The 26,994-nt window shown below is 41.8% G+C and overlaps 1 protein-coding gene across 1 annotated transcript in view; it reads right to left on the bottom strand.

The window, feature by feature from the left end:
- The window catches only part of CDH2 (cadherin 2), a 214,408-nt gene that overhangs the window by 173,384 nt on the left and 14,030 nt on the right, over positions 1-26,994 (bottom strand). The window contains exon 2 of the mRNA XM_059894434.1: positions 11,140-11,251. Within this exon, the coding sequence (XP_059750417.1) occupies positions 11,140-11,251 (112 nt within the window). The remainder of the gene's footprint in view (positions 1-11,139; positions 11,252-26,994) is intronic.

Genomic DNA, 26,994 nt, shown 5'->3' on the forward strand with positions numbered 1-26,994 from the left:
AAAAGGAAACTAGTCCACATTGAAGAAAGAAAAATAATAGAATGAGGTGTCAGGGACTTTCCCCTTACAAGTGAGCAAACCCCTACCAGGGTGCTCTATGAAAGATTCAATGAGGAACAATTAAAAGAGCAAACTTCAGAACCCTGCAGAGACAGGGTTCAAACACAAAGTTACTGAAGGCCAAAAAAAAAAAAAACCCCAAACACCAAAAAAAGCCAGTGCTCACATCTCCAAATGCAAAAAAAGGTTCATCTCTGTTCTATGTTCTGTCAACTTAGGGGGTAACCATCTATTGAGGTAAAAGTCCTCAAGATGAAATGGAGACTTTGTAACACCTATAGATGTGCTGTAATAAGATATGTGCATTCTTAAAAATAGATGATTTTTATTTTCCGTTAAAATGAAGGAAATTCATTTTTCAGCAGGAACGTCAACCAGTAGTAACTGGGGTGATCTAAATCCCCTCTTATTTATACCTACACATATCTGCAATGGGCCTTTTCCCCACTGCCTGACATGGAGAAATCCTATTTTAAGAAAATCATAAACGATGAATTCAAATAAAATCTTAACATATGTCTCGAAGTTGCTGTAGGCTGAAACTCATCCACCACTTTTTGGTCATTTAACAATTTAAAGAGTATGTGACTCCTCTGTGTGTGTGTGTGTGTGTGTGTGTGTGTGTGTGTGTGTGTATGCTTTACTCCACCAATTCGGCATCTTATGTCATCTAAAACGTATAGATGTTATCATAGGCGCCTTCGTTCAAATGAGGATTTAAAAGAAATACTGGCATTGATTCCTGGGGCTTCTATGTGTCTAGGTTGCCAGTTGGGGTCTCCAGATGGTGTTGAAGCTAGGGCCTTTTTGAAAAAAAAAAAAAAAATCTACGTATAGGTTTAACATTTGAGTTCAAAACTCACTTTTTTAAAGTGCAAGACAGTAAGCAGATCGAGTTCAAAAATCATTTTTTTAAAGTGCAAGATGGTAATAAGCAGTTCATCTGAAAAACACCCATGAGTGTTCGTGAACCACAGTCTTAACAGGAGCCAACAGAAGGATGCAGCAGTGCACAGTGCTAAGTCCACCTGGGGCTGCACTAGTGTGGCATCCGCATCAAAGGCGAGAAGGACACCTTGGCAGCACCGGCAGGACACAGAAGGTATGCGTTCAGTCCTGGAGGGAAGCTCAGTTTCCTCTGGTTGAAAGGAAAGAGTAAACCAGAATGTTCAAACACCACGGAAGAAACTGTTTGATGTTCAGCCTGCAGCAGAGATTTAAGGAGCCAAGGTGATTATGCTCAGGTATTTGAAGGATCTCTCAGTGTAAGTTTCCACTGCAAGGATTTTGCCCATCTTGTTGACCAGCATTGCCCTGTTCCTTGAAAAGGACCTGACATGTGATGAATGATCAAAAATACTCGTTGAACAAAAAATGATGAAATGAATTACCTCAGAGCATAAGAGAACACACTTGCTGCTCCGTGCAGTGCTAAATGACGAAACAGGCACCAGTGGGTAAAATCTCTAGGAACATATGCTTCAGTTAAACTTTTTCAGAAATCACTCTTTAACAGTAAGAGCTCTCCAACGATGGAGCAGATTCTGTAAAGGAGTGAGCTCTTCCTCCTGTGGGGGGAGGGAGGAGCAGTGGTATTCTTGCAGAAACTGGATAACCATCTGTCAAGGATGCTACAACGATGAAAACACTGTTTACATCATTGAACACCACAAGGGTTTCATTTTTATCCTAGCTGCCATTTCTGTACAGCAAACCTTCTGCTGACATAAAATCATCAAGCTGAAAGGAAGGATTTTAAAACCCTTTTAGGAGTAACTCAACAAAATGGGCTAGAGTGGTGCCCAAATGCAGGTACATAAGAACATCTGCGGAGCTCATCATAAGTACAGATTTCTAAGTCCCACATGATCTTAGTTTTTTAGTCCACTCCATGATATTGCCCTGGTAATTGTCTCCTCTCTTCTGCACCATCACTTTCCCTCCCTACTGGAGTCTTTGCCATCAACATGCAAACATGTTACTCCCATCCTTAAAAACTATCCTTGGGACTTCCCTGGTGGCGCAGTGGTTAAGAATCCGCCTGCCGATGCAGGGGACACGGGTTCGAGCCCTGGTCCGGGAAGATCCCACATGCCGCGGGGCAACTAAGCCCATCTGCCACAACTACTGAGCCTGTACTCTAGAACCCGCGAGCCACAACTACTGAGCCCATGTGCCACAACTACTGAAGCCCGAGTGCCTAGAGCCCGTGCTCCGCAACAAGAGAAGCCACCACAATGAGAAGCCCACGCATCACAACGAAGAGTAGCCCCTGCTCGCCACAACTAGAGAAAGCCCGCGGGCAGCAACAAAGACCCAAAAAACAGCCAAAAATAAAGAATAAATAAATGTAAAAATAAATAAAGTATACAATTCAATTTAAAAAACAAACAAAAAACATCCTTGGGTGGGAGAGGGTAGGAGTGGAAGTTTGGTATTAGCAGATGCACACTATTACATATAGGATGGCTAAACAACAAGGTCCTACTGTAAAGCTCAGGGAACTATATTCAATATCCTGTGATAAACTATAATGGAAAAGAATATGAAAAAGAATGTATATATGTATAACTGAGTCACTTTGCTGTACAGCAGTAATTAACACAACACTGTAATTCAACTTTACTTCAATAAAAAAAAAATTTAAAAAAAAAACCAACATCCTTGGTTGACCCTGCTTCCCTCTCCAACCTCCACCCAATTTCTCTCCTTCCTTCTAAAGGAACACTCAGTCTGTAGCCAGCTTCCTTCCTCCACCTGACTGTGGAATACACCTGAGTCAAAGACGTCCAGCTACCACCATGCTGCGAAATCCATGGTGAATTCTCAGTCCTCATCTGAGCTGACCCGTCAGTAGCATTTGGCACAGATGGTCACTCCCTCCCTGTGAAACACTCCTTCATTTGCCTTTGAAGACACCATATCCTACTGATTTTTCCCCTAACTCTCTGGTCACTCTTTCTCGGTCTCCATTCCTCCTCTTTTTTTCCTTTTGAGTCATATCTTTAAAATAAGAAATCATAACTGTAAAGGGATGAAAAAGCTCCTGCATAAAATTTTAACAGCCATATATCCCAAATATTTGAGACCCTAGTCAAAAACTATCTAAATTTTAGAGGAAATGCCCATTATCATGTTGATAAAGGCATAAAACCAATCTTTTGGGGTTTTTAAAAATTTTATTTTATTGAAGTAGAGTTGATTTACAATGTAAACTTATTTTTTAATTTTTTTTTATTGGAGTATAATTGCTTTACAATGTTGTGTTAGTTTCTGCTGTACAATGAAGTCAACCAGCTGTATGTATACTTATGTCCTCTCCCTCTTGGACCTCCCTCCCCACCCCATCCCACCCATCTAGGTCATCAAAGAGCAAGATGAACCTATCTTCAGGGCAGGAATAGAAACGCAGACATAGAGAACGGACGGGTGGACACAGGGGACGAGGGGAGGGTGGGATGAATTGGAAGATTAGGTTTGACATAAATATACTACCATGTGTAAAACAGATAGCTAGTGTGAACCTGCTGTTGTGTTAATTTCTACTGTACAGCAAAGTAATTCAGTTATACATATATATATCTCTCTATATACATTCTTTTTCATATTCTTTTCCATTATGGTTTATCATAGGATATTGACTACAGTTCCCTGTGCTATACAGTAGGACCTTGTTGTTTATCTCCACACCACCTCTTAATCCTGACTTCCTAACCCTGGAGTGTTCAAAGGCACCATACGAAACCATTTCTTTCTCTCTTTGGTTTTCTCCTCCTCACACTTAGTGAAAATCCTCTTATGATTTCACCCTGGGTCATGGCTTTCCTTCATACACTTAGGATTCCCCACTCTAGAGCCCAGCCCACTCCACTAAACGTCAAACCCACAACTAAATGTCTTCTTACCTATCTTTGATATTCATCTCCACACACTCAAACCAAGTTCTCGATCGTTCCCATCACAGTGACTAACGTCCTACCCAGGGTTCAGACCAAATATCACGGAGTCATCCTTGACCCCTCTTTTCTCACAACCAATCCATCAAATCCTGTCAGCTCTACTGCCAAAACATATTCCGAGAACAAAGTTGGACATCTATCTCACACTACATACAAAAAATAACTCAAAATGGGTCAGTGATCTAAATAGAAGAGCTAAAATCATAAAAATCTTAGAAGAACACACAGGAATAAATCTTTATGACCTTGGATTTTACAATGGATTCTTTAGATGTGACACCAAAAGCAAGAGCAATAAGAGGAAAAACAGGTAAGTTGTACCTCGTCAAAGTTAGAAACTTTTTGCATAAAAGAACATTATCAAGAAAATGAAAAGACAGCCTAGAGAATGGGAGAAATACTTAAAAATCATCTGTCTGATAAGGGTCTAGTATCCAGAATACATAAAAACTTTTACAACTCAAAAATGAAAACCAAACAATTAAAAAATGGGCAAAGGACCTTTCTTTAAAGAAGATATACCAATGATATACATGAGAAGATTCTCAACATTATTAGTCGTTCGGGAAATGCAAATCACAACCACAAAGAGGTACCACTTCACACTCACTAGGATGGTTACTATCAAAATAAACAGAAAATAACAAGTTTTTGTGAGAATGCTGAACAACTGGAACCCTTGCATAGTGCTGGTGGGAATGCAAAATGATTCAGCTGCTGTGGAGAACAGTTTGTCACTTCCTCAAAAAGTTAAACACAGAATTACCATACGACCTCTTAATTCCATTCCCAGGTATATACCCAAAAGAACTGAAAAAAGGTACTCAAAAAAGTATATGTATACCCATGTTCAAACCAGTGCTATTCACAATAGCCAAAAGGTGATAAGATCCCAAATGTCCATCAATTAATGATGGGTAAACAAATTGTAAACTATATACACATATACATACGTACAATGGAATACTATTCAGTCGTAAGATGGAATGAAGTACTGATACATGCTACAATCTGGATGAACCTCCAAAACATGCTAAAGTGAAAGAAGCCAGACACAAAAGATCTGTGGAACTGAAGAGGATTTGGGAGAAAATGCTTAATGGATAAGGAGTTTTACTTAGAAGTGGTAAAAATTATTTGGAACTAGATAGAGGCGGTGCTTACAAAACACTGAAAGGCACTAAATTCCATTGAATGGTTCACTTTTAAATGGTTAATTTTATGTTATGTAAATTTCACTTCAATAAATTATTTTTTTAGTATTCAGCGTCCACCTCCTTTTCTTACCTCTACAACTACTACCTTGGTTCAAGCCACTGTCTTCTCTCACCTAGATTATCACTAGCCTCCTACTTTGTCTCCTCTTCCCCTCATATCCCCTTTGGGGTTTTTCTCAACACAACAGCCAGAATAATACTATTTTGTCAGTCAGATCATGCCTTTCCTCTGCTGAAAGCCTTGTGATAGCTTTTTACCTCCTTGTAGTCAAAGCCTACGTCCTCACGGTGGTCTACAGGACCCCATACAACGTGGCCCACCACTGCTCCAGCCTCATCTGACTTCATCCCCTACTACTCTGCCCCTTCCGCTCTCCATGTCTTGTCACATGGAGGCTCTTTGCTGCCCCTTCAACATTTCAGACACAATCCTGCCTCAGGGCCTTTGCACTTGCTGTTTGCTGTTATTTCAAATGTTCCTCTCCCAGTTATCTATAGCTCTTGGACCATGTGCAACATCAATTCTTATTCAAATGTCTCCTATGCAATGACACCTCCCCGACCATCCTATTTAAACAACAAAACCACACATTCTCCCTATTTCCCTTCTCTGCATTATTTTTCACCATAGCATCTAGCATAAAGTAAATTTTACTTATTTATTGTGTTCATTTTCTACTCTCCACCAGATGTTTACTAGACAGGCTAAAAGGACAGACCGAGAGGGCCTCCCTGATCTTAGGAGAACAGATTTTTAAACCGTTCAGTGCCTGCTTGCCGATACGTTTGCACAGGTGAGGTGTGACTTACTTTCTTTATCACAGATCTGGCTGCTAGTTTGTGAGACGGCAGACCTCAGCTACTCCAAATTACTGAAGGCTATGAATAACTGCAAAAGGACTTTAAAAAAAAAAAAAAAAAGAGAGAGAGACCAACCAAACTGGCTTATCTTGGTTTGCAGCATTGCATTAAGAAACCTGGACCTAAAATACATCACATTGAAAGGGATATAAAAAATTCCAAGTCTTAAATAAAGTCTAAATGATTACGATGAAAACAAGGATGAAATTTCTTAGTTCTTATGTTGATCTTATTACGTCCTTAAAGTTCTTTAAAAGATAAATGCCACAAGGTATTAAAAAAAAAGTTCTCCACCCCTGAGAATCTTTATTTCATTTGTAATTCCTAAGAGCCTGTCATCAATATCCAAGAGAACAATCTCAGTCCTTAACACCTTTTCCCCACAATCAATTGGGAATCAGTAAAGTGTAAAGGGCTGCCCAACGGTATAAACAAGATGTTTAGAAACCTACCTTTTAAATATCTTAAAACATTTACACATTCAATAACAACAAAAAAAAGATTTACCAAAATATAAAAAAAAACACACTAATTTAAACAAAAGCCAAGGTTTCCTAACATATTAATACAAGCCTGGAACACAGCAGAACTGTTTAAAATATAGATGGCTTCCCAATTCAGTAATGCGTAACATACACAAGCACTTTTATTACTAAAAAAGTAGTGCAGTTGTATAGTCCTACTAGATAATAAAAAAATTTCAGTACTGGTATCTAAAGATACCATATGATGGCTTCCTCTCACCATGTTAATGCAGACGAGCCTCAATCAGTAAGTAAACTAATCTAAATCAAATTCCATCTAGTTGAAAATAATCATCATGGGCTGCCCAGAGTTGGTGAGTCTGAATGCATTACTGAAGAGCTTCTTGGTAATTGCAGGTTGCTATTTATGTTGACCAGAGTTGGAGGAGTTTACTTAGCAAGATGTCTAAGCATGCGGACCACCAATGCAAAACACACAGGAAAATCACTCTTCACATCCACCCTAAAAACAGCTTAGATGCTCTCTGCTGATATCGCAGCATGGTTGTTATTTCCTAGTGTCAGATACACTGCTGGTGACAGAATGAAAATTTATGATTGCAGTTATTTTATTTCAAGTAATGTGCTCCCACAAGAGATTTTTTCTAGTTCAGTGGAGTGTAAGTTAAATATTCAAGACTAAATATTATTTTCTAAAGCCCTAAAAGTTTCTGCTTGTAAACAGGTATACACAAAATACTCATAGCGACAATCATTGAGAGATATTTTTTAATCATAGGGGGGGGTTTGTTTGCCTTAGAGTCACCAATTCCCAAATGCGTCTAGTAACACACAAACCATGGTGTTAAGTGGGAAATAAAGAAGACCAACTCTAAGATAAACTTGTCACGAGACACACGGACAGATAGGCTAGCTCTCACTCTTCCCTGTGTTATTGCATAATAGCTTTTTATCATCATCACCATCATCACTAAACTAGGTATCAGAAACCTGGGTTCTAATTCCGGACCTATAGTTAACAATCTAAAGAACTGTACAGTCATGGGAAAAGCCTATTATGCCTCTGAGCTCCAATCTGCTTACCTGTAAAATGAGGGGGTTGGCAAGAAATGCTTTTAAAACAGAATAGAAAAATGCAAGGTAAAAATGACGACCTAAACATATTAAAATTGATCCTGATTTACAAAAGGCAAACAGAGAATACCACACGATAAAAAAAGGAATGTTTTTCACCTGAGGGGAAGTAAGAAAATGAAAAACATTGTAAAATTCAATGGTAATGAGGATGGAGAAAAGAACTAACATACTTTCAGCCCTGAAAAGGAGAGTTCTACAAAAATGCAAAAAAAAAAAAAATACACTCTCCATTCCCTTTGGCCTAGTAATTTTACTTTTGAACACAAATCCCCAAAGAAAATATCCCTAAAGAAAAATCAGAGTTTGCTAAAAAAGAATCTCCACAGCAGCACACTATGTAAGAGAAAAACTGGAAACCACCTGTAAGTGCAAAAATAGAGGCACAGTTAAGTAAAATCTGGTTTTGCTAACAAAATGGAACAGAGGCCTAGATAACCATTTTTTTGAAGTACTGACCTCTTTTCAAAAGAGTGGAAATATTCCACATGATATAATGTGAAATGTGAAGGTTTATCACAAAATACATTTGCCCTCTTTATGATTTTACCAAAAACTCACTGATGAAAACCGTAAGAGAAATTGGAGGGATAGCACTAGCTCATTGGGTCCAGTCTTTCTATGAAATTCATTACAACAGCAGAAAACAGAAGGGGAAGATGGGGAGAAGAGGACGTTCTTTAGACTAGAGCCCGCTTTTCTAACATGACTATAACACCGTCTCTCTCTATCCAATGCTTGATGTTTTTCAAGCACCTTCACAAAGATTGTGACTTCACTGTTTGAAAAAGGATCAGCTTTCATGGCACTTACACACCCAAATGTTAAACTTTTGTACAAAGTCTAGTGCACCAGGAACGTACACTATGAAACCATCCTATACATACGGTTGGACTACTGTCTTCCTTTCCCCAAATGTCATCAGTGGGAAATTAAAGGAAGCATCAAGAGTTAGGAGTCATGACTTCAACAGGTTTTTAGACTCGAATGTCAACCTTCATATGGTAGAGCCTGCCATGAGGCAAATGCCTTGGAAAACTGTTGCATATTTCTTATGCACAATTACTTCTTTCCTTGAAGACTGTAAATCATAAAACCATGGCAAAAGTGATCACTCTGGTTGGCCTTGCAATAGATTCCTCTCAGCTTTAGAATATACATGGTGAATGGACTTAGCGCAGAACGTAGAATTCGTGAATATAATTATGGCATGGTATTTATTTGGGTTCAGTGGACACACCCAACTTTGGATTATCATCTCACTAAAAACTCCAAAAAGACAGAAAAGGGAAAAATAAATAAATAAATAACTAGAATTCTTCTAAGTAACGATTCTCCCAAATAAACATAACCGGTGACAACACTCATGTAAAAAGGAATGCTGATGTTTCACAAAAGCCCTCCTCCTTCCAAAAAGAAAAGTTTTTTCTACGAATCAATACTATGAACTTTCTGTTTCACACATTGAGATGCTGGTGCTCTTTAACATATTCTGTGAATGATAAAGAAACAAAATAATGGTGTGTCACAAGAGGAACAGTTTTATCAACAAGGCTAAAAGATAAAAATGGTAATAACTTGGTACACGGAAAGCGCAGAAATTCTACCAGAGACTGTCATATACACTCCCCTCAGAGATGGCTAGAGCACAAAGTCAGAAGCATTTTCAATCTTTTATATTTACAAGTCTAGCGAAGTCCCAAGTTTCTAGGTTACACTAAAATGACACTGGCAATCAGCTGCGTCCGGTTTCTACTGTCACCATCATTATCTAATAACTAAAAAACAGGTTTTCATTTTCAAAACTATTCGGCATGCCAATGTATTTCATCTTAAATCAATGGCTTCTAGAGACAGACCATGTGTTCATTTATAAGCAGCAAATTTCAACAAGCTTTTAGAAGGAGAAAGTAGGAGAAGGAATTATCCATTTAAAAATGTATGTCAAAAATAAAATGCAAAAATGCAACAAATTCCACTGACATTTTTGCTCTGCCTGAATTATTCTTTAGAATCATATCAATATATTTTTTCAGCATTCAAATAATATTTAAGGTCACATAGGTCCTAGGATGCCACATAATAATTTACAGATTTAAAGAAAATGACAAATGTGCAGAACTCTGAGACTTGCATTAAGTAAAAAAAAAAAATCTACACTTTGATTTGAATTAAACCTCTATCGCATCAACCATTAACCACTTGATGAGATAGCAATTCAGCATTGAGACAGACTGATTTAACATCTACTCATTAAAATACCATGTGATGAGGCAGGGACGGGAGGATGTCTTTAAATAATAAATCAACTTCAGAAAGATCACATAGGTGTAAGCAAATCACAGTCAGAACAGAAATGAAAATAAAAGATAATCTGCACCACAGATGCTTAGTAGGGTCCATTTACATTTCAAAGTCCTCTGTCTATGGTATTCTTAAGTATGGTACCACTAAGGTTTGTCAGAGCTACAGAGACACTTCAATGAAGGCTGTGTGGTAGAGCCCTGTGTAAATTAATTAGTTGAGGTCGCTCAGATTTTCTAAAAGCGACTGTCTAAAACAGGCTCAGAGAGATGCACGATTTGTGGGAAATTAGAACCTAAATACAACTTCTTAATCAATTCTTCTTGCTTTCCTATTTCAATGACATTTTGTGTAATGATAAATAAGTCCATGAAAATATTACTACCCAAAATTTTATTTGCTTTCAATTAGAGGTGACAGAAGGGACTTTGAACTTTGCTTTTGATTTCAAGTTTTATTTCAGATTTAATCTAGACTTATTGGCAAGAGTTTTCACATGATAACTATAATGACCTTGATCCATATTTAGATAGGAGATGAGTCTATACTGGAAATTCACATATGTTACGACTAAAGCAGCTATCTAGTAATTTCTATAAACAATGGCATAATAAAAATATGGATTTCATGCTCCTGTCTTGAGGCTTTACCTGCTAAATCTGTTCATTATAATTTTGCTAAATATTAAAGTTTGACATGTCTCAGCAGAGATAATATTATAGCCACTTCTTTGATTCAAAATACTAAGTAGATGACAGCTGTAAATAATTTTTAAAAGCAGGAGAATCAGATATTTGGTAAATATGATTTTGCAACATAAGTAAAATGTAGGCAGAAAATTGTAAAAATTAATTGTGCGATGGTTTCCACTGTAAATGAAAAATGAAAGGTCTCTGATGTTTTCAAGAGATTGGGAGCCTTCCAGGTATGTACATAAGAGATTCGTGAGCTCTTCTGTAATCCTAAAAGAAAGTCCCTACAGTTTCATTACAGGGACAGTGAAAAATTCATACTTATTGTACAGTAGAGATCATTTAGAGACTTTTTTTAACTGCAGCGTGGAACAGCATTTCAAGAGCACAGACGCTGTGGGTACAAATGTATCTTCTGAGATCCTACCATTGAGAAGAGGCTGTCCTTCGAGCACGTCCTGGGACAAAACTGCGCTGTAAACATCTTCAGGAAATCCAGTCTTGCATAACGCGATCTCACCAGAAGCCTCCACAGACGCCTGCAACACAAGGAAAAAAATGTGTGCCGTGACTGCCACCTCCTTCAACCGAGAAACGTCCCACTTGGCATAAAGCCTTGCTTTTCCCACTATTTTGTACAAATAACCCCTTTGTTTTCAGAGTGGTTGCGATTAGAGTGTAGAGGTCAAAGGGTTAATCTTTTTGATAACTGGGGTAGAAGAAACAAATCCCACTTGTCCAGTAAAATCTAAATAATGCACATTCCAGGTTCTTCTAAGGACTGAACATTTCCATTAAAATGGTCATTGTGAATGAAAAACTCTCAAGTGAAGCAGGGGGTGGGGGGACAGCCCGAGAGTTCTGAGGCTCCACAAATCACCGGCACTAACTTAACTTCGCAAGAAACATGTACACGTTTGAATATATTGATTTTTATATTCTCGTCTAATTCTCTGTGAAGTTTGTTTCAATATACCCTTGAATTAAAAAACAAAATTGCAATATACTTACTGCAGGATATAGAGTGTCTTATACCAAGTAAAATCAGCCCATCGAAAGTATATACTTCTCTAGACTCACAGACACAGATAGAAAACAAACTTATGGTTACCAAAGGGGAAAGGCAGGGGAAGGATAAATTAGGAGTTTGGGATTAACAGATACACACTACTATATATAAAATAGATAAAAAACAAGGACCTACTGTATGGCACAGGGAACTATATTCAATATCTTCTAATAACCTATAATGGAAAAAAATCTGAAAAAGAATATATATATAAAACTGATCACTTTGCTGTACACCTGAAACTAACACAACATTGTAAGTCAACTATACTTCAATTAAAAAAAAAGTGTATCTTTCTCTAATTTGATCAAGGGCAAGAACACACTAAAAATGTAAATAAAAATTAATATAATTGTGTTTCCTTTTTATACTTAAAAATGAGAAAGTCACTATCTCTCGCCGTGTTCTTCTGGCTCATCACATACACAGCTAACTACCCAGTGGGCTGAAATCTCCGTCATACCAAGTGCTATCCACCTGTCGCCACCGTCCCCACCCCGAGTTAATTTCCCTACTTCCTACTGACATCATCACAGGATGAGTAAGCCTCAGTAGAACTCATGCAGCATTGACGTTAGTTATAAAAATCTTTACCCGGCCCTGATGGGGATCCAAGTACAGGAGGAAGAGAGTGGACAGAAGCTGCCTGAAGTAGGCATTTCAGAAGCTCCAGGGCCAGCCTTAGGAGCAGCCTGCCCCGGGGAGGAGAACCAGAAATTGGGACGAAGGAGAAAGGGAGGCCCCGGAAATAGGGAGACCTCAAAACAGCTGTCTGAATGACGCCATACAGCACAGCTTCACAATTGAAGGACTTCCTGGATGATGCATGGGAAGTATTGCAGATACTGAGGTTGCAAGAATCCAGACTAATCTCGTGTTTAAAGGATTCTTTTCAGATCCGAGAAAATCAAGAGAAAAGGACATTTGGACTTTGTTAAATCTCACACAGTATCTAATCTCAAAAACGTATTTGGAGCAACAGTGAGATATTAGGTCAGACCCATCAAATTAGCAAACAATACTAAGTCTGTTATGGGCAAGAAAAGATTGTCTCAAGTCAAGGATACAGAGCATCAACCCCCTTACATAGGTATCAGTGGACGCTGGTACAGTCACCTTGGAGTGCAATTCGGAAAATCCTAGTAAAGGTAAAAGTAGATATATCCTACATGGCAGGTATATTCCCTGGGAAACTCTCCCATGGGCGCCCCAGTCAACAGGTGCAGCAATGTTCACTGCAGCACGGTTGTAACTGCAGGACCTAGAAACTACCTAAACGCCCATCAATAGGAGAAATGGACCAATAAATGTTCACTTAGTCAAAAAAAAAAGCATTAAAGTGGAAGAATTGGAGCTACATCTATCCACAGGGTTCCATCTCAAAACAAACAAATACTCAGTTTCTTTAACTTTCATGTAAGGCTGAAAGAGAAATTTAATTATAAATCAACCTAGGAATGACTATTATCTTTAGTAAGTTCAGAAATCTATTCATACGACATTCCACATTCAGATTGGCAACAAGGTGCACTGCAGTCTAAATCGTGCAAACAAAAACCAAAAATCCAAAGCATGATTGATGACTGTTCTTATATATAAGGTATGAATTCAAAGGCTAATGTACGACATACATATGTAGTAAGAATATAAAAATATACAAAGTAGCGATAAGCACCAAATTTAGGAGAGTCGCTACCCCAGGGGAAGGTGAGTCAGGAAAAGCATCAGGAAGAATCCTACAGGTAGCTTTGATTTTATTTGTCATAATTCATTTCTTTCTAAAAGAATCTAAAGCAAACAGGGTAAAATGTGAAGGTGGGCACAGACATGTGGGTGCAAAGTATACCATTCCCTGTATACCCTGCCTGCTCTACATATTTCAAAATGAGAAAGAGAAAATCGCTAGGACTCTCTGAGAAGTAAGAACTTGGGCCTCCAACAGCCATCGAGTTTGGGACACAGGGTGATATTTTGCTACTTGCCAGCTGCAAACATCCAGACGTTTATACTGGCCCTGGCACAGAGCAAGCGCTGCTAGTTAGCTTTTAGCTAACTAAAACAAACAAAGGGAAGTCCCAAGTTCGCCATATAAGTTGGACCGATGTGTTCTAAATCTGTGTCCCAGTGACAGGTTAGGGGTCAAGGGGCCTTTTTACCTCCAGCCTTCCCGCTACAGAGGGGAGCCATGGTGGGGATCCAACCCCAAGAGGTAGATGGGAACAGAGCTCGGAGGGGGCAGCAGGCCAGAGACAAACAAGGGTCACATTCCATCCTGTGGGTGGTAGGGTTAGGGCAGTGTGTGGTTTTCTAGGTGAACTCTCAGAGGGCAATGAAATCTACAGACTAGAGGAAGACTGTCATCTCTTCTTTAACTCCACTCCTAGTGTCTTGTTTTCTCGTGGACCTGCCCTAAGGGAGAGGAATAAGCAGCAATGTCCTCCCCATCCGAACCCACAGGAATGGGATTTCAAGGCCACATCCAGTCCATCCGTAACACCGTGAATGTTCATCTCTGAGCTTCTGTCTCCGCCTTATCTCAGAAAAAGGAACTTCTGTCCCCCTTCTCCTTATCAAGGAAAAGAGTATCTACTACCCGCATAGGGTGGCTATGAGAATTCCTGAAACCGTGTTTGTAAAGCACATCTCTAACACATGCTGACTAACAATATTAAACAGCCATGGGCGTCCTGTATTACTTTATGAGATTTTCATATTTTTAAACAACTGAAACTTTTCTGAAGTCTTCTTCCCCAAGACAAAATGGATCCACAAAATAACATGCTATTATTATTCCATAATGTGTTTTCTTAAAAAACAGGCTCCATAAAATTATTCAAATATGTATTTCTCCCTATTAATTTATTATTAATTTCCCCTCTTAATATTCAGTCCAGGAATAACAAAATTAACATGTTCCTAAAGCAGACAGGAAAGCACTGAAATGAATACAATCTCCAAACAGGTCTTTTGTAGATGCGTGGATATCTCATCTAATGCTCACAGCAACCTTACAAAACAGGGGCTGGGACTAAGTCTGGGATCATGCGAGACCCCGGAGCTGGTGACACAACCCATCCAGGGAAGCCAACTCCAACTCATGAAGCCTCTAGTGCCAACAGCTTTTTTGGACATTGGAAGTGTTGTAGTCTCACCCATAATGCTTCAACGCTCTCCAACATTCATTCTCAACCCGGGGTGGTACTGCCCCCTCAGGGGACATCTGGCAACATCTGGACACATTTGTCATTGAAACTGGAAGAGGGGATGCCACTGGCTTTTAGTGGCCAGAGGCCAGGGATGCAGCGAACCGTTACACGATGCCCAGGACAGCCCCTACCCACAGAGAATTATCCAGCCCCAGATATCAATAGGGCCAATGGCGTGACACCCTGCTCCACAGCGACCCAGAAAACTAGTGACCACTACCCTTAACACCCCCAGCAGTGCGGAGCTCACTATCTATCCCAACAGCCTACGAAACTCTTACTGGAACGTTCTCCTTTTCCGAAAGCCCAAAGCCAGCCCCTGTGGCTTCCCCCCGACACTAACTCATCACTGCGGGGACCAGGAGGAGGTTCCAGAAGTTCAAAGAGAGGAAACCTCCCCTCAAAAAGTTCCGTGTACAAGGAGGGGGCAGTGAATCGCATGCATTTTCCTAACTTGAATAACGTAGGGCTCAGCACCCGGGTTCTGTAAAGGGCCAGAGAGTGAATATTTGAGGCTTTTCAGGTCACAGGGTCTCCACTGAACCTACTTGGCTCTGCTGCCGAAGTGCAAAAGTGGGCAATCAGTAGATGAATAAACATGGCTCTGGTCATTCAAATAAAACTTCATTCATGGACATCAAAATTGAAATTTCATATAATTTTCAAAGGTCAAACGTTATTATTGGGCTTCCCTGGTGGCGCAGTGGTTGAGAATCTGCCTGCCAATGCAGGGGACACGGGTTCGAGCCCTGGTCTGGGAAGATCCCACATGCCGCGGAGCAACTGGGCCCGTGAGCCACAACTACTGAGCCTGCATGTCTGGAGCCTGTGCTCCGCAACAAGAGAGGCCGCGATAGTGAGAGGCCCGCGCACCGCGATGAAGAGTGGCCCCCGCTCGCCGCAACTAGAGAAAGCCCTCGCACAGAAACGAAGATCCAACACAGCCAAAATAAACAAATAAATAAATAAGATTTAAAAAAAAAAAAAGATTATTTATTATTCTTACGATTTTTAAAAAAGCATTTAAAAATGTGAAAAAGATTCTTGGCCATACAAATTCAGGCAGCAGGACTGAAGTTTGTGGATCCCTGGAACAGGATGCTACGTTTTATAAAACACCGCCGTCTCGCTGAAGTCTCACAATAGCCCCCGAGGGGACTGTAATTATCTGAATTTTACAAATAAGCAAACAGATTCTCCCTCAGGGGTGAATACCCAAGACCTCACCTCCAGGAAGAGGAAGAGGCAAGATTCTAATCCTCTAATCTTGCCAAGTAGGACAAATAATTACAATTCTTTGCAGAAACATGTACTAAGTGTCCACTTGCCACGGAGAAACTGAAGCAAACACAGCCCTGCACTTAGGAAGTTCAAGCCTTCAAGTGAGAGCAAAATAGAGATAACTGCAATAGAAAGTGGCAATGAGAGGTAGAGGGATGCAGAGGGCATGGGGAGAGCCCAGGGCAGGGATCTGGGGGCCTCCCCAAGCCGAGCCCAGGAGGAGCAAGGCAGTGGGGGGCAGGGAAGCCATCCCAGGCGGTCACTGCTTGAGCCAGAACAAGGCAGCAAGAAACAGCACGCTGCCTGGGGAATTACAACGAGTTCAGTGTCACGGGAGTCCAAGAAGCAAGGCAGGGAGTCAAAAGTTGAGGCTGGAGAGTTAGACAGGGTTAGATCATAGATGGCTGGGGGCTTGGGGTTATCCTGTTGGCTGTGGGGAACCAGGCACACATTTTCAGCACAGGCAGATTGTGTTTGATAGAGAATTCTCTGATGCTTCGTGGGAAATGTGTGTGTTTTGTTGGGGGGCAACAAGTGACAGGTTGGCGACAAGTCAGGGCACAGACTTGAATCAGGCAGGGGCTGCAGGAATGAGAAAGGGGCGATTGTATCAATATGCAGACAGTTAAAATTGATGCCTCGGCAGGGACTCGAGTGGAAGGGAGGGAGGGGAGGGAGGGAGTTTTGCCCTCCCCCTCCGTGTTTCCAGCTGAGTGACCGTGGACATGAGTGGCACAAACTAAGAAAGATAATCGCAAAATTATAACGTCAGGAACAAAGTGCTAAAGCAGCAGAATGGGATGATAAATCTGCCTGTAGAAATCAAGGAAGACTCCACAGCTGCAGTGACATTTAGGCTCTGCCTTTAACGATGATTAAAATTTTGCCAGGAGAAAGAGGAGGAAGTGGAAGAGGGCATCCCAGGCAAAAGGTACAGCAGAGACAAAGGCCCTGTTGATTTATATTGAGCGTGCAGTCAACCCAAACAACCTAGGTCTTTTTTACCAGGCAACTGTTAAGTCGTGGCTTCCAGTAGCTTTGCTCTGACGTGGGGCCCTGAGGGGTAGCAATTACACTGAACCCTCCAAGACTTGATCTCGATAAATTAATAATTCCATCCAGATTTAGTCATTCCTCCCGGCTGTCTGGATCACCCCAATGTCTTCATAATGAGGCTACTTAGATGCTAAAGACAGGGCATGACACATGCCCAGACACGGCCCTTCCCACTGACCCAGAGCCGTAAACCAGGCTCTTAAGAGGGACAGCCCAGACTTCCAACATGCCAGACTGCCTGAGTTTGAATCCTGCCCATCACTTACTATCTTGCCCACCCCTTACTATCTGTGAGACCTCAGAAGCCCCAGTTCCCCCATGTGTACAATATGTATATTGAGACAGCACCCACGCACAAGGCGGGTGTGAGGATAAAACGAGATCACATGTGTAAAGCACTTAGAGTAGCGTCTGGCACATGGTTATTCAGTGTATTAGCCCTGAGTAATGTCAGTATTGATACTATGATGACAACATGATTCTACCTCGTACATCTGTCCTAAAGCCCAGTCATTCCCAACTTACTCAGCACAGCAAGTAATCTGGGACATTCACCAAAAACTCTTGATTCCTGGGTCCCAACCCAAGACTCACTAACACAGAATCTTAAGAGCTGTGGTGGATAAATCGGTGTGTTTAACAAGTGCCCGTGCAGCACTGGCCAGCCACACATCCAACCCAATACCTCCATCCCCCCAAACCTTTCTCAACTCCAGATATGGGCATGCCTGCCTTTCCGCCCTAGTCTCCAAGTTGAATAACTTTGCAACAAAAGGGAATAAAGAAACAATTATTTTTTTTCTGTTCTGAACAATTCCATGTTGTCTCCTAGTTACTGTGTACATCTGAAGATGAAAATTGCAAGCCAACCTTTCCTCATTACTGGCTGGAGAATTCTGCCCCAGGTCAGCATGGGGCCCTCTATCCTTTTGTTTGAACACCACATTTTCTGGATTTGGCTTTTCTTTTAATTGGGACATTAACCCATCCCCAGTCCATTAGTAATTCCTCTGTTCTCCACAATTCTTCAATGAAAGCAGTGGGCAAGTCCTCCTGGCCCACCAGGATGAAATTCACGCTGGCCAGAGGATCCCAGCTCATTTAGTGTGGCTCTGCGTGCTCATACAATCAGCTCACCTATCTTGAGTTTCAATTTCCTCTTACAAGTATTTGCTCTACTCTTCCCAGGCTGAAGATCGACCTCCTTGTCTAAAAAGGACAGAAGCATAATGGGAGCTGAGGAGTTCTGCGGGCCTGTTAGGATTGGTCTATCTGTTCCGGTTCTGAACCCACAGTGACATCGCTTTTCATTCTCGTTATAATTTTCCCGTAGTCTCAGTACCACGAGCTTTCAAGCTGAGTCCACTACACTTTGAGGTTCCTATTACCGTGATTCTTTTGTATAGTCTTCCTTGGTCACTGGCTCTGCTTTCCAATTTCCTCCAAGTCACTCCTGAATCCAAGCTCTTATTAAATATTCGACCGAAGCCAGAGTGGACCTTTCCATCCCCCTCACCTCCCCCTCTTCTTCCTGATCAAGATCATTCATGGTGACTGGCTCAACGTTTCACATCTGAAAGCAGCCCAAACCTAATGGAACCTTTCTCTTTTCTTTCTGGCTCTGAAGACAGCCTACCTAAAACCTAGGCTCTGCTGATTATCATAAACTCTTTAAGTTTAATCAATTGAATGTCTGGGGTTTCCCCCCTCCCAAACATCGATCTCTTCCTTTTTTCCCTTTCCGATGGTCAGAATCTACTAACAATTAAAGTACTGAGAAGGTAGATGATCAAATGCAGTTCACAAAGCTGGAAAACTCTTTTTGCTTTATATGTCTGTTCCCCTTATTCTTTACGGAAACAAAGGCAGGAATGTGTGTAGTAGTTAAGACTGGGGCCTCCAAGCAAACCTGCTTAGGTTTAAATCCTGGCTCCCCTCTGGCTACCTATGTGACCTTGACAAGCTTTATAAATTCATCTGTGCCTCCACCTCTTCCATAATAATAATAATATGGAGAAGAAGAAGAAGGAGGGGGGAAAGGGGAGGGGGAGGAGAAGAAGAGTAATACTGGTCTCCTAGGATTGCTATGAAGCATAGCAACAACACCCGATTCACCGTAAGACAAGGGTTAGCTATTGTCATGATATTGTTGGGGGTTTTTTTGTGAAGACTTTTATCTCTTTGCTACATAAATACCCGAGAAATATTTTTAAAGAATTCTGTGAAGTAGGAATACCGAAAAGAAACCAAGGTGATGCACTGTTGGTGGGTATGTAAATAGATACAGCCACTATGAAGAACAGTATGGACGTTCCTTAAAAAACTAAAAACAGAACTACCATATGACCCAGCAAGCCCACTACTGGGCATATACCCAGAGAACACCATAATTCAAAAAGACATGCACCCCTAATGTTCACTGCAGCACTATTTACAATAGCCAGGTCATGGAAGCAACCTAAATGCCCATCGACAGACGAATGGATAGAGATGTGGTACATATATACAATGGAATATTACTCAGCCATAAAAAGGAACGAAATTGGGTCAGTTGTAGAGACGTGGATGGATCTAGAGACTGTCATACAGAGTGAAATAAGTCAGAAAGAGAAAAACAAATATCATATATTAACACATATATGTGGAATCTAGAAAAATGGTACAGATGAACTGGTTTGCAGGGCAGAAATAGAGACACAGATGTAGAGAACAGACGTATGGACACCAAGGGGGGAAAGTGGCAGGGGGGTGGGGTGGTGGTGTGATGAATTGGGAGATTGGGATTGACATGTATACACTAATATGTATGAAATAGATAACTAATAAGAACCTGCTGTATAAAAAAATAAATAAAAAAAAGAAACCAAGGTGACAAAGAATAAAACTTCATTCACAAACATGTACAAAAGAAAACAAGTGAAATTCCTTTCATAACAGGTGATGTGTGGGTGTGGGTGGGTAGCGGTGGGGGGGGCAGCTCTGATGATGCTTTTATTATGCCTGTATCTCTTCGAAACAATATAAGCAAATATAAACAATTAGTTAAGACACTTTTAAAGCAGTTAGTGGGGTACATGGTAATAGAATAATGGAACCCTTCAAGACCAATTCTGCATGACTAAATTTTTTTAAATGTTTAAATCCAATTTATCACCATACATTTGCCAGATTCTCTACATTTCACAGGATTCCATCCATGACGTGGGAGGCTATGTTAAGAAGATTATTCAAGAGCTAGTGCCACTCTTTAAAGATCTTTCTCTGCATAAGTCATGCCACTGACAACACTTTGAATTTCATATCCCTGGAAATATGCTTGAAATGTGCAGAAGTTTAACCTTGGACTTTGATATTTTTGTTTTGTCACGCACTGTCCTGGAGGGAGAGCACGGCATTTTGAACGGGTTAACTCTTTCTTGCCTTCATAATACAACCTAGACCACCTTAGGTGCAGGGGTCACACTGCCCCCTGTGACCCACTTCGTGTCCATCTTTATTTCAATTCTGTTACTAGTATGGGTCCTTAAATATCTCTGGTATCAGTACTTTTATTTTTTTCTGATTTTCATTTCTTTTAAACAAAGAGAATAGTCAAACAGCGGTGTTGATGCTGGTCCAGGAACCTGACAACCATGCTGACCTTGAACTCTGAGCTAGAAGATAGCACTGCAGTACAAGCGCTTGATAGACAAAAATCGGAGTGCCTCATCAGAGATGCAGTTTAGAGTGTGGACTTCTCAGGAGCTGAACCTATCAGACCTTAGGACCATATACAAACATGCAGCAAGTCAAGTGCACAGAGGTCTGTGCAGTCGCTGATCTCTTCAGCCCCTGTGAGGGGAGGCTTCCTAGGTATCAAGACTTTGTGGAATGGAGTGGCTATCAAAAGACAGACAGGAGTTTACAATAAGCGTCTGGATGTTTAACGTCAGGGGTAGCAACACTACACCTACAGGTTGACTTGGCTTATATAACACAATCATGAGACAGTGGCTCAGGCAGTTATGCAATTAAACTGCCACTGAAAGTTCCAGAAGTGCCTACAGCAATTCCAGTAGACGTGGCCAATCCTGCCTTTGATTGATTTTGCCCCATCAACTCATTACACTCAGCAGAGATTGCAACATGCTTTTACACAAGGTTCAAAACGTCATCGAGTAGTAAAGTACGTAGCATCAGACTGTGGTTATAATCAACTTGGAAATTAATGTAACTAAATACACTGAATATTGGTGATTGCTAGTATTTATCGAGCGCCTAGGAACGGTGCTACAATGCTTTCCATGGATATATCTCAACAATCTTCACAACAACCCTACAAGGTAGGTACTATTACTAGTGCTATTTCGCAGGCAAGGAAGCAAACTGAAGGGAAATCGCTATGAGTCATTTAGCTAGTCAATTTAGGGATGATATTCAAACCTACACCAAAAGGCTTTGGGGACCACTGTTAGCCACAGCCCCATCTCACACACACACACGCACACACACACAAACCATCAGGAAGCATCCTCAGACATTGGCTAAGGGCTGGAAATTGTCCTATAAGAATTAAGACCAAGTGACAAATCTACCTGCTGCCATTGTGAATTTTTTCCTAAAATATGATTCTCAAATATGATTGTGATATATGTTAACAGAATAATTACAATGTTTCTGTTCACCATGTGAAAAAAAACGGAGAGAAGACATCAGGTCAAACTTTTATAAACATCTTGCTTTTTAAGTCACCCGACTCCCCGCCCTATCCCGCCTCCACCATAATCAACCCCAGACTCTTCTAAAAGCACACATGGAAAATTATCAGTAAATACCCACCATGGTGAGTATATTCATTTTCAGTAGGTGATATATCGATGAGGGCATAATTACAGCCTGTGATAGACTCTCTGTACACTTTCTGTACCCCACACTCCTTGGTTTTCATGTACAATTAGGTCCGTTTCATAAAACCTGGAACATGATTTCACTTTTTAAAAATGGTTACCAATGCTTCTAGTCGCTGTAACTCTGATTTAATTTGAAGAGTTGGCCATGGTGATGATTTATCTAATTCTGAGTCCTTGATAAGATAATTATCAAGACAATTATACCATTATTCTGGTGAGAAAATCACATTCACAGCACAGCCTCCAGAAATGTGCTGCCATGAAGAGGGTTCTGTCAGTAACGTCAGAGTTCAAAGCCATTCCTGAACCTGCTCCCAAAGCAGCACCCTGCCGGGCGGTGCTCTAGGTTAAGCCATGAAGAAGCCAGCCCACCAGCCCTGCATGCTAATCCACAGGTTACAGGGCTAATATCACCAGTTCCAGGTTCAACTCGGCGGGGCTGAAGACTAGCATTTTTTCCACCTATGGTTATCTTGAGTAGTTTAAGTCTGGCATTTGGACAGTTGCACTATATAACCTGCAGAGGGGGTGTGCATCTTCCCTTCTCGAAGCTTCTTTCCATGTGGAAGGAACTCTGCTTTTCTAATACTCTCATCTGTTTCCACTCCACCTGTCAGTCAGACTCTGAACAGCAGTTCTCAAAGTGTGGTCTCGGGACCCCTAGGGGTCCCCAAGATCCTTCCAGGGGAACTGAAAAGGCAAAACTACTTCCATAATATAACAATATTCTTATCCTTTCTGCTCACATTCTCTCTCGAGTGTCAAGTGGGGTTTTCCAAAGGGTGAGTGATGTGTCATACCTTCACAGAGTAAACGCAGAAGCAGATACAGGAAACTCACTGTCTTCTATTAAGTCAGACATGGAGATGTGTAAAAAGACAAAAGCACAATGCTACTCTTCCTACTAATTTCGTTGTTCTGCTTTGGAAAATATAGTTATTTTTCATAAAAATTGGTATTTGTGTTACATAATGGCTTTAATACTTTTAAATGAATTAAATCAATACCATACAATTTCCTCAGTTTAATTTCTAATATGCTAAACAACAGTAGATATTACCCACATTATAGAAGCTCATTAGGGCACTTAATGATTTTTAAGAGTGTAAAAGGGCCCTGAGACCAAGAAATGTGTGAACTGCTACCCTAGAGAGAAGAGGGATGAACTGAACTTATCTGAAGGCTGAATTCGAAATAACAATCTGGGCACCTGGTGCCCGGCTCTGCCCCGTACTCCTCCCACCTGGGAGTCGCAGGCCCACAGAGAACAAGCGCGGTGATCTCATTTTCCACGCTGGGAGCTCACGGATCCCCTGCGGCACTTGTAGGTGGGGGGCAGCACCACCTGCAACTGAGTGAGCTTGTCTATGGAATTCTGCGGTTCCATATTGGCAATAGACAAGCCCACGGATAAAGGCCATGCCTTCCAGCCCAGATCTCACCAGAACCATGGTGAAATTTTCCTTTCCTAACTGTTGACTCTTATGGCTTCTATTTCACTCTGTTCAGAACCTGGTTCAGGGAGGAGAGGTCCCATTTATTGGGCCCCTTCAAAGACTTAGGCATTTGGTGTACTCTCTGGAGACTTTGAGAAATAATAAAATAAAGGAATCCAGTGTTGGGGAAGAAAACAGTCCCGGAGGTACTGGGGCTCTGGGCAGGGGAGAAAGGGTGCTTTCCTAGGGCCCTGCCTGTTTTTTCAACTTGGTGGTTTGTAGTCTTGATTGTGCAGTGTGGTGGGTTTTTATAGTTGGGCAGGTAGCTTTTAACATCAAGAGGCTTTAGTTCCTAAACCACAGGGTATTTTGATCTTGATGTGTGACCACAACTTACGGTGGTTATTCTCTAGGAAAGTGCTTGTTTACAGAGGTAGGGCCCAGAGCAAAGACGGTGGACTTCAGGGAAGGCCATGGACCAAGGAGACAGGCCACGCGGTGACCTTAGCCGAATGGCAAAGGCCTTTGGGTGAGGGCTGTAGCAGCGTGGCCTTGGTAAAGGTCTGAGGCAGCTCAGGGCTCCTGGGGGTGCCCGTGAATGAGCAGAGACAGCTGAGGCACAGAAAAAGGGGATTATTTCAACATCTCCTGCCTAAAGACTAGTGAGCAGAACAATATTTGCTATTTTTAAATGGCAGTGAATTCAAGAGCCCTGTGGAGGTTCTCACTTCAAATTATGAATGACAGGTCTAGGAGGGCAGCACTGGATTGTCTGCCTCTAATTCCTCTCTGCATTCGGAGGCCAAGGAAGGCACATCTTGGCTTCTTGTAACCTGACCACAGGCTCAAGGGCCAGCCTCCACCAAGCAGTCTGGACTGATCTTTATAAACTAAGGCGAAATCTTCCCCTGCAGATGGCCTTTTTTTGGCCAAAGCAACCCCACAGCAAGTGGTGAGAGACAGAAAACACCTGCTCCCAAGACAGTGCATCCCCCAGTCATCTACGCAACAGAGCCCACACTGGGGACAGTGGCGGGCTGACAGCCTCAAGGGGCTCACAGGGGAAGGCCAGGTAGAAGGTTTGAATGTGCTGGTTGCAAATCAAAATTCATCTGGGAGAGGCTCCCTGTGGGAGGTTAACTTTAGCATTCTGTATTTATCTCGGGGGAGGGGACCCACCTGTGCCTTCTGGGTTTTCTTTCAGGAAGCTGGCATTTGAGATACTGCCACCTATGTGCAAGGTTCAGAAATACCCCCGGTGGCGATCCCCATCTTTTCGGAGGTGCCCTTCCTTCTCGTCCAGCATATTCAGTCTCTGTAAGTCTCCATTTCCTCTTTGACCTCTGTGTTTAGTTCAAAGGTCACGACTTACAGACAAGAGGCTTAGCCCCATTAGCATTGGGGAAAGACTCAACCAGGGAAGGTTCTTGCCACCCATGGTGAGTCCTTCCCTCAGATGTCACCCGCTTCCTATCATGGTCTTTGGGACATTTAAGAACAGGCTCTGGGGTCATAATGTCGCCCAGAAAAACTTTCCTAGGATCAGGATCAGTTTGCTTTCCAACTCTGTAGGCTGCACAACTACAGGCATACTCAGCTTTAGTGCACTCTGCAGATATTTTCTTTTTTACAAATGGAAGGTTTGTGGCAACCGTGCATGGTCAGATAACACTTAGCATTTTTTAGCAATAAAGTCTTATTTGATGAAGGCATGTACATTGCGTTTGTAGACATAATGCTATTGCACACTTAGAAGACCACACTATAGTGTACACATAACTTTTATATGCACTAGGAAACCAAAAAATGTGTGACTCCATTTACTACGGTATTTGCTTTATCACACTGCTCTGGAATCTAACACACAGTTATCTCCGAGATGTGCACGCACTGCTGTGACCATCTTGTGGGCGGCATTAGGTTTGAGGACTCTTTATGAAGTAAAGCTATTGATCGTCCAAGACGGCATGAAGTTGGGAGCAAGACTGTCCTGAGAGAGCCCATCTCTCCCTCTGAGGGTGATCACCACCCTTTGGGATGAGCACGCACTTGATGGGTAAGAACATAATAAACTCAGTGGTTAATTCAAACTCTGCGGGAGGTTTAGTGGAACCCTTACTCCCTCCTTCCATACAGAGCTACACGAGCAACGTCCCACCTCCACCCACCCCCCAACCTCTGTCAACCTTTCTGGCCAGTCTGGATGAAACGACTGGTCACACAGAGCCTGGTCCCTTCCTCACCTCTTTTCTGTTGGGAGCCCAGCCTCCTTCCACAGCGCCAACGTTGCCAGGCTGTAGATGACCTTAAAACAGCAGGATCCCTAGGTGGGAAGCTGGCTCTCATCCAGCACCACTAAAGATGGGAGGCGGGTGTAGGGGGAGGGGAATTAATTCAGCGACCTTATGTATGTCCTACCCTCATCTTTCTCAGTAATAAAGGTTGTATTGTGGTTCTCTATCTGCTGACTCTTCTGTCTTATTCATCCAGAACTTAGACGGATAAGAAGCACTGCTTATTAGGTCTCTTCAAAGTCACCAAAATTACCAACGAGGCCTCAACATTACTGAATACTCAAAGGCCAAGGCTGAAGATCAAAAAGAAGCCAGGCCAAATAACATCCTTAGACCGCCAGCAGGGCCACAAGTCCACTAGGATGGCTGGACGCTGAGGGTCTGAGAGCAGACAACCAAGTCTCTTCAAGTGCTCGGGGAAGCCCAAGTCCTGGGAACAGAGAATCACATGTGCCTCTGCATTGCTGGGTGTCTACAGTTCAGGGCCAAACCGGCTTGAGGTCAGGAAAAACAGGGCAATTCATAGCACTGTCAACCAATCATCAGTTACCTGCATCTCTTAAAATCACCACTAGGGGTTGTTTGGCCAGAGACAGAAATCACCTATTTCCACAGCAGCCTAGCCTAATACTGGCTCAGTGTTAGATTTTTCCATTCATAAGGCCAAAGGTTGCTCCCTGGAATTGAGATCCTTGAAGTCTTCATTCTAGAGTCCAAATTCTCCTCCAGGCTGCAATCCTACAAAATCTTGAATAGAAAGACTTATCTTGCTCCCACTGGGTCAGCTCTTGGAGACTTCCAAGGACCTGATTGTTACCAGGGAGGAAGAAATACTCAAACCCTGGGAGGTTCCTAGAGGTGTGCCTTTGGGTGAATGGGTTAAGCCAGGCTGCATTCAGACTTTTGTAAAATGGATGATGATAATGATGCCGACTTATCTCAGGAGCCTGAGGTGAGGATTACATAAGACAATGCAGGCAGCCTGCTTGGCCTGGCACATAGTAAGCACTCCACAAATAATAGATTTAATCACGAGTCAGCTTTCCAGAAG

This window comes from Balaenoptera ricei, chromosome 14, assembly GCF_028023285.1.
Source record: "Balaenoptera ricei isolate mBalRic1 chromosome 14, mBalRic1.hap2, whole genome shotgun sequence".
In the NCBI taxonomy this organism is placed as follows: domain Eukaryota; kingdom Metazoa; phylum Chordata; class Mammalia; order Artiodactyla; family Balaenopteridae; genus Balaenoptera; species Balaenoptera ricei.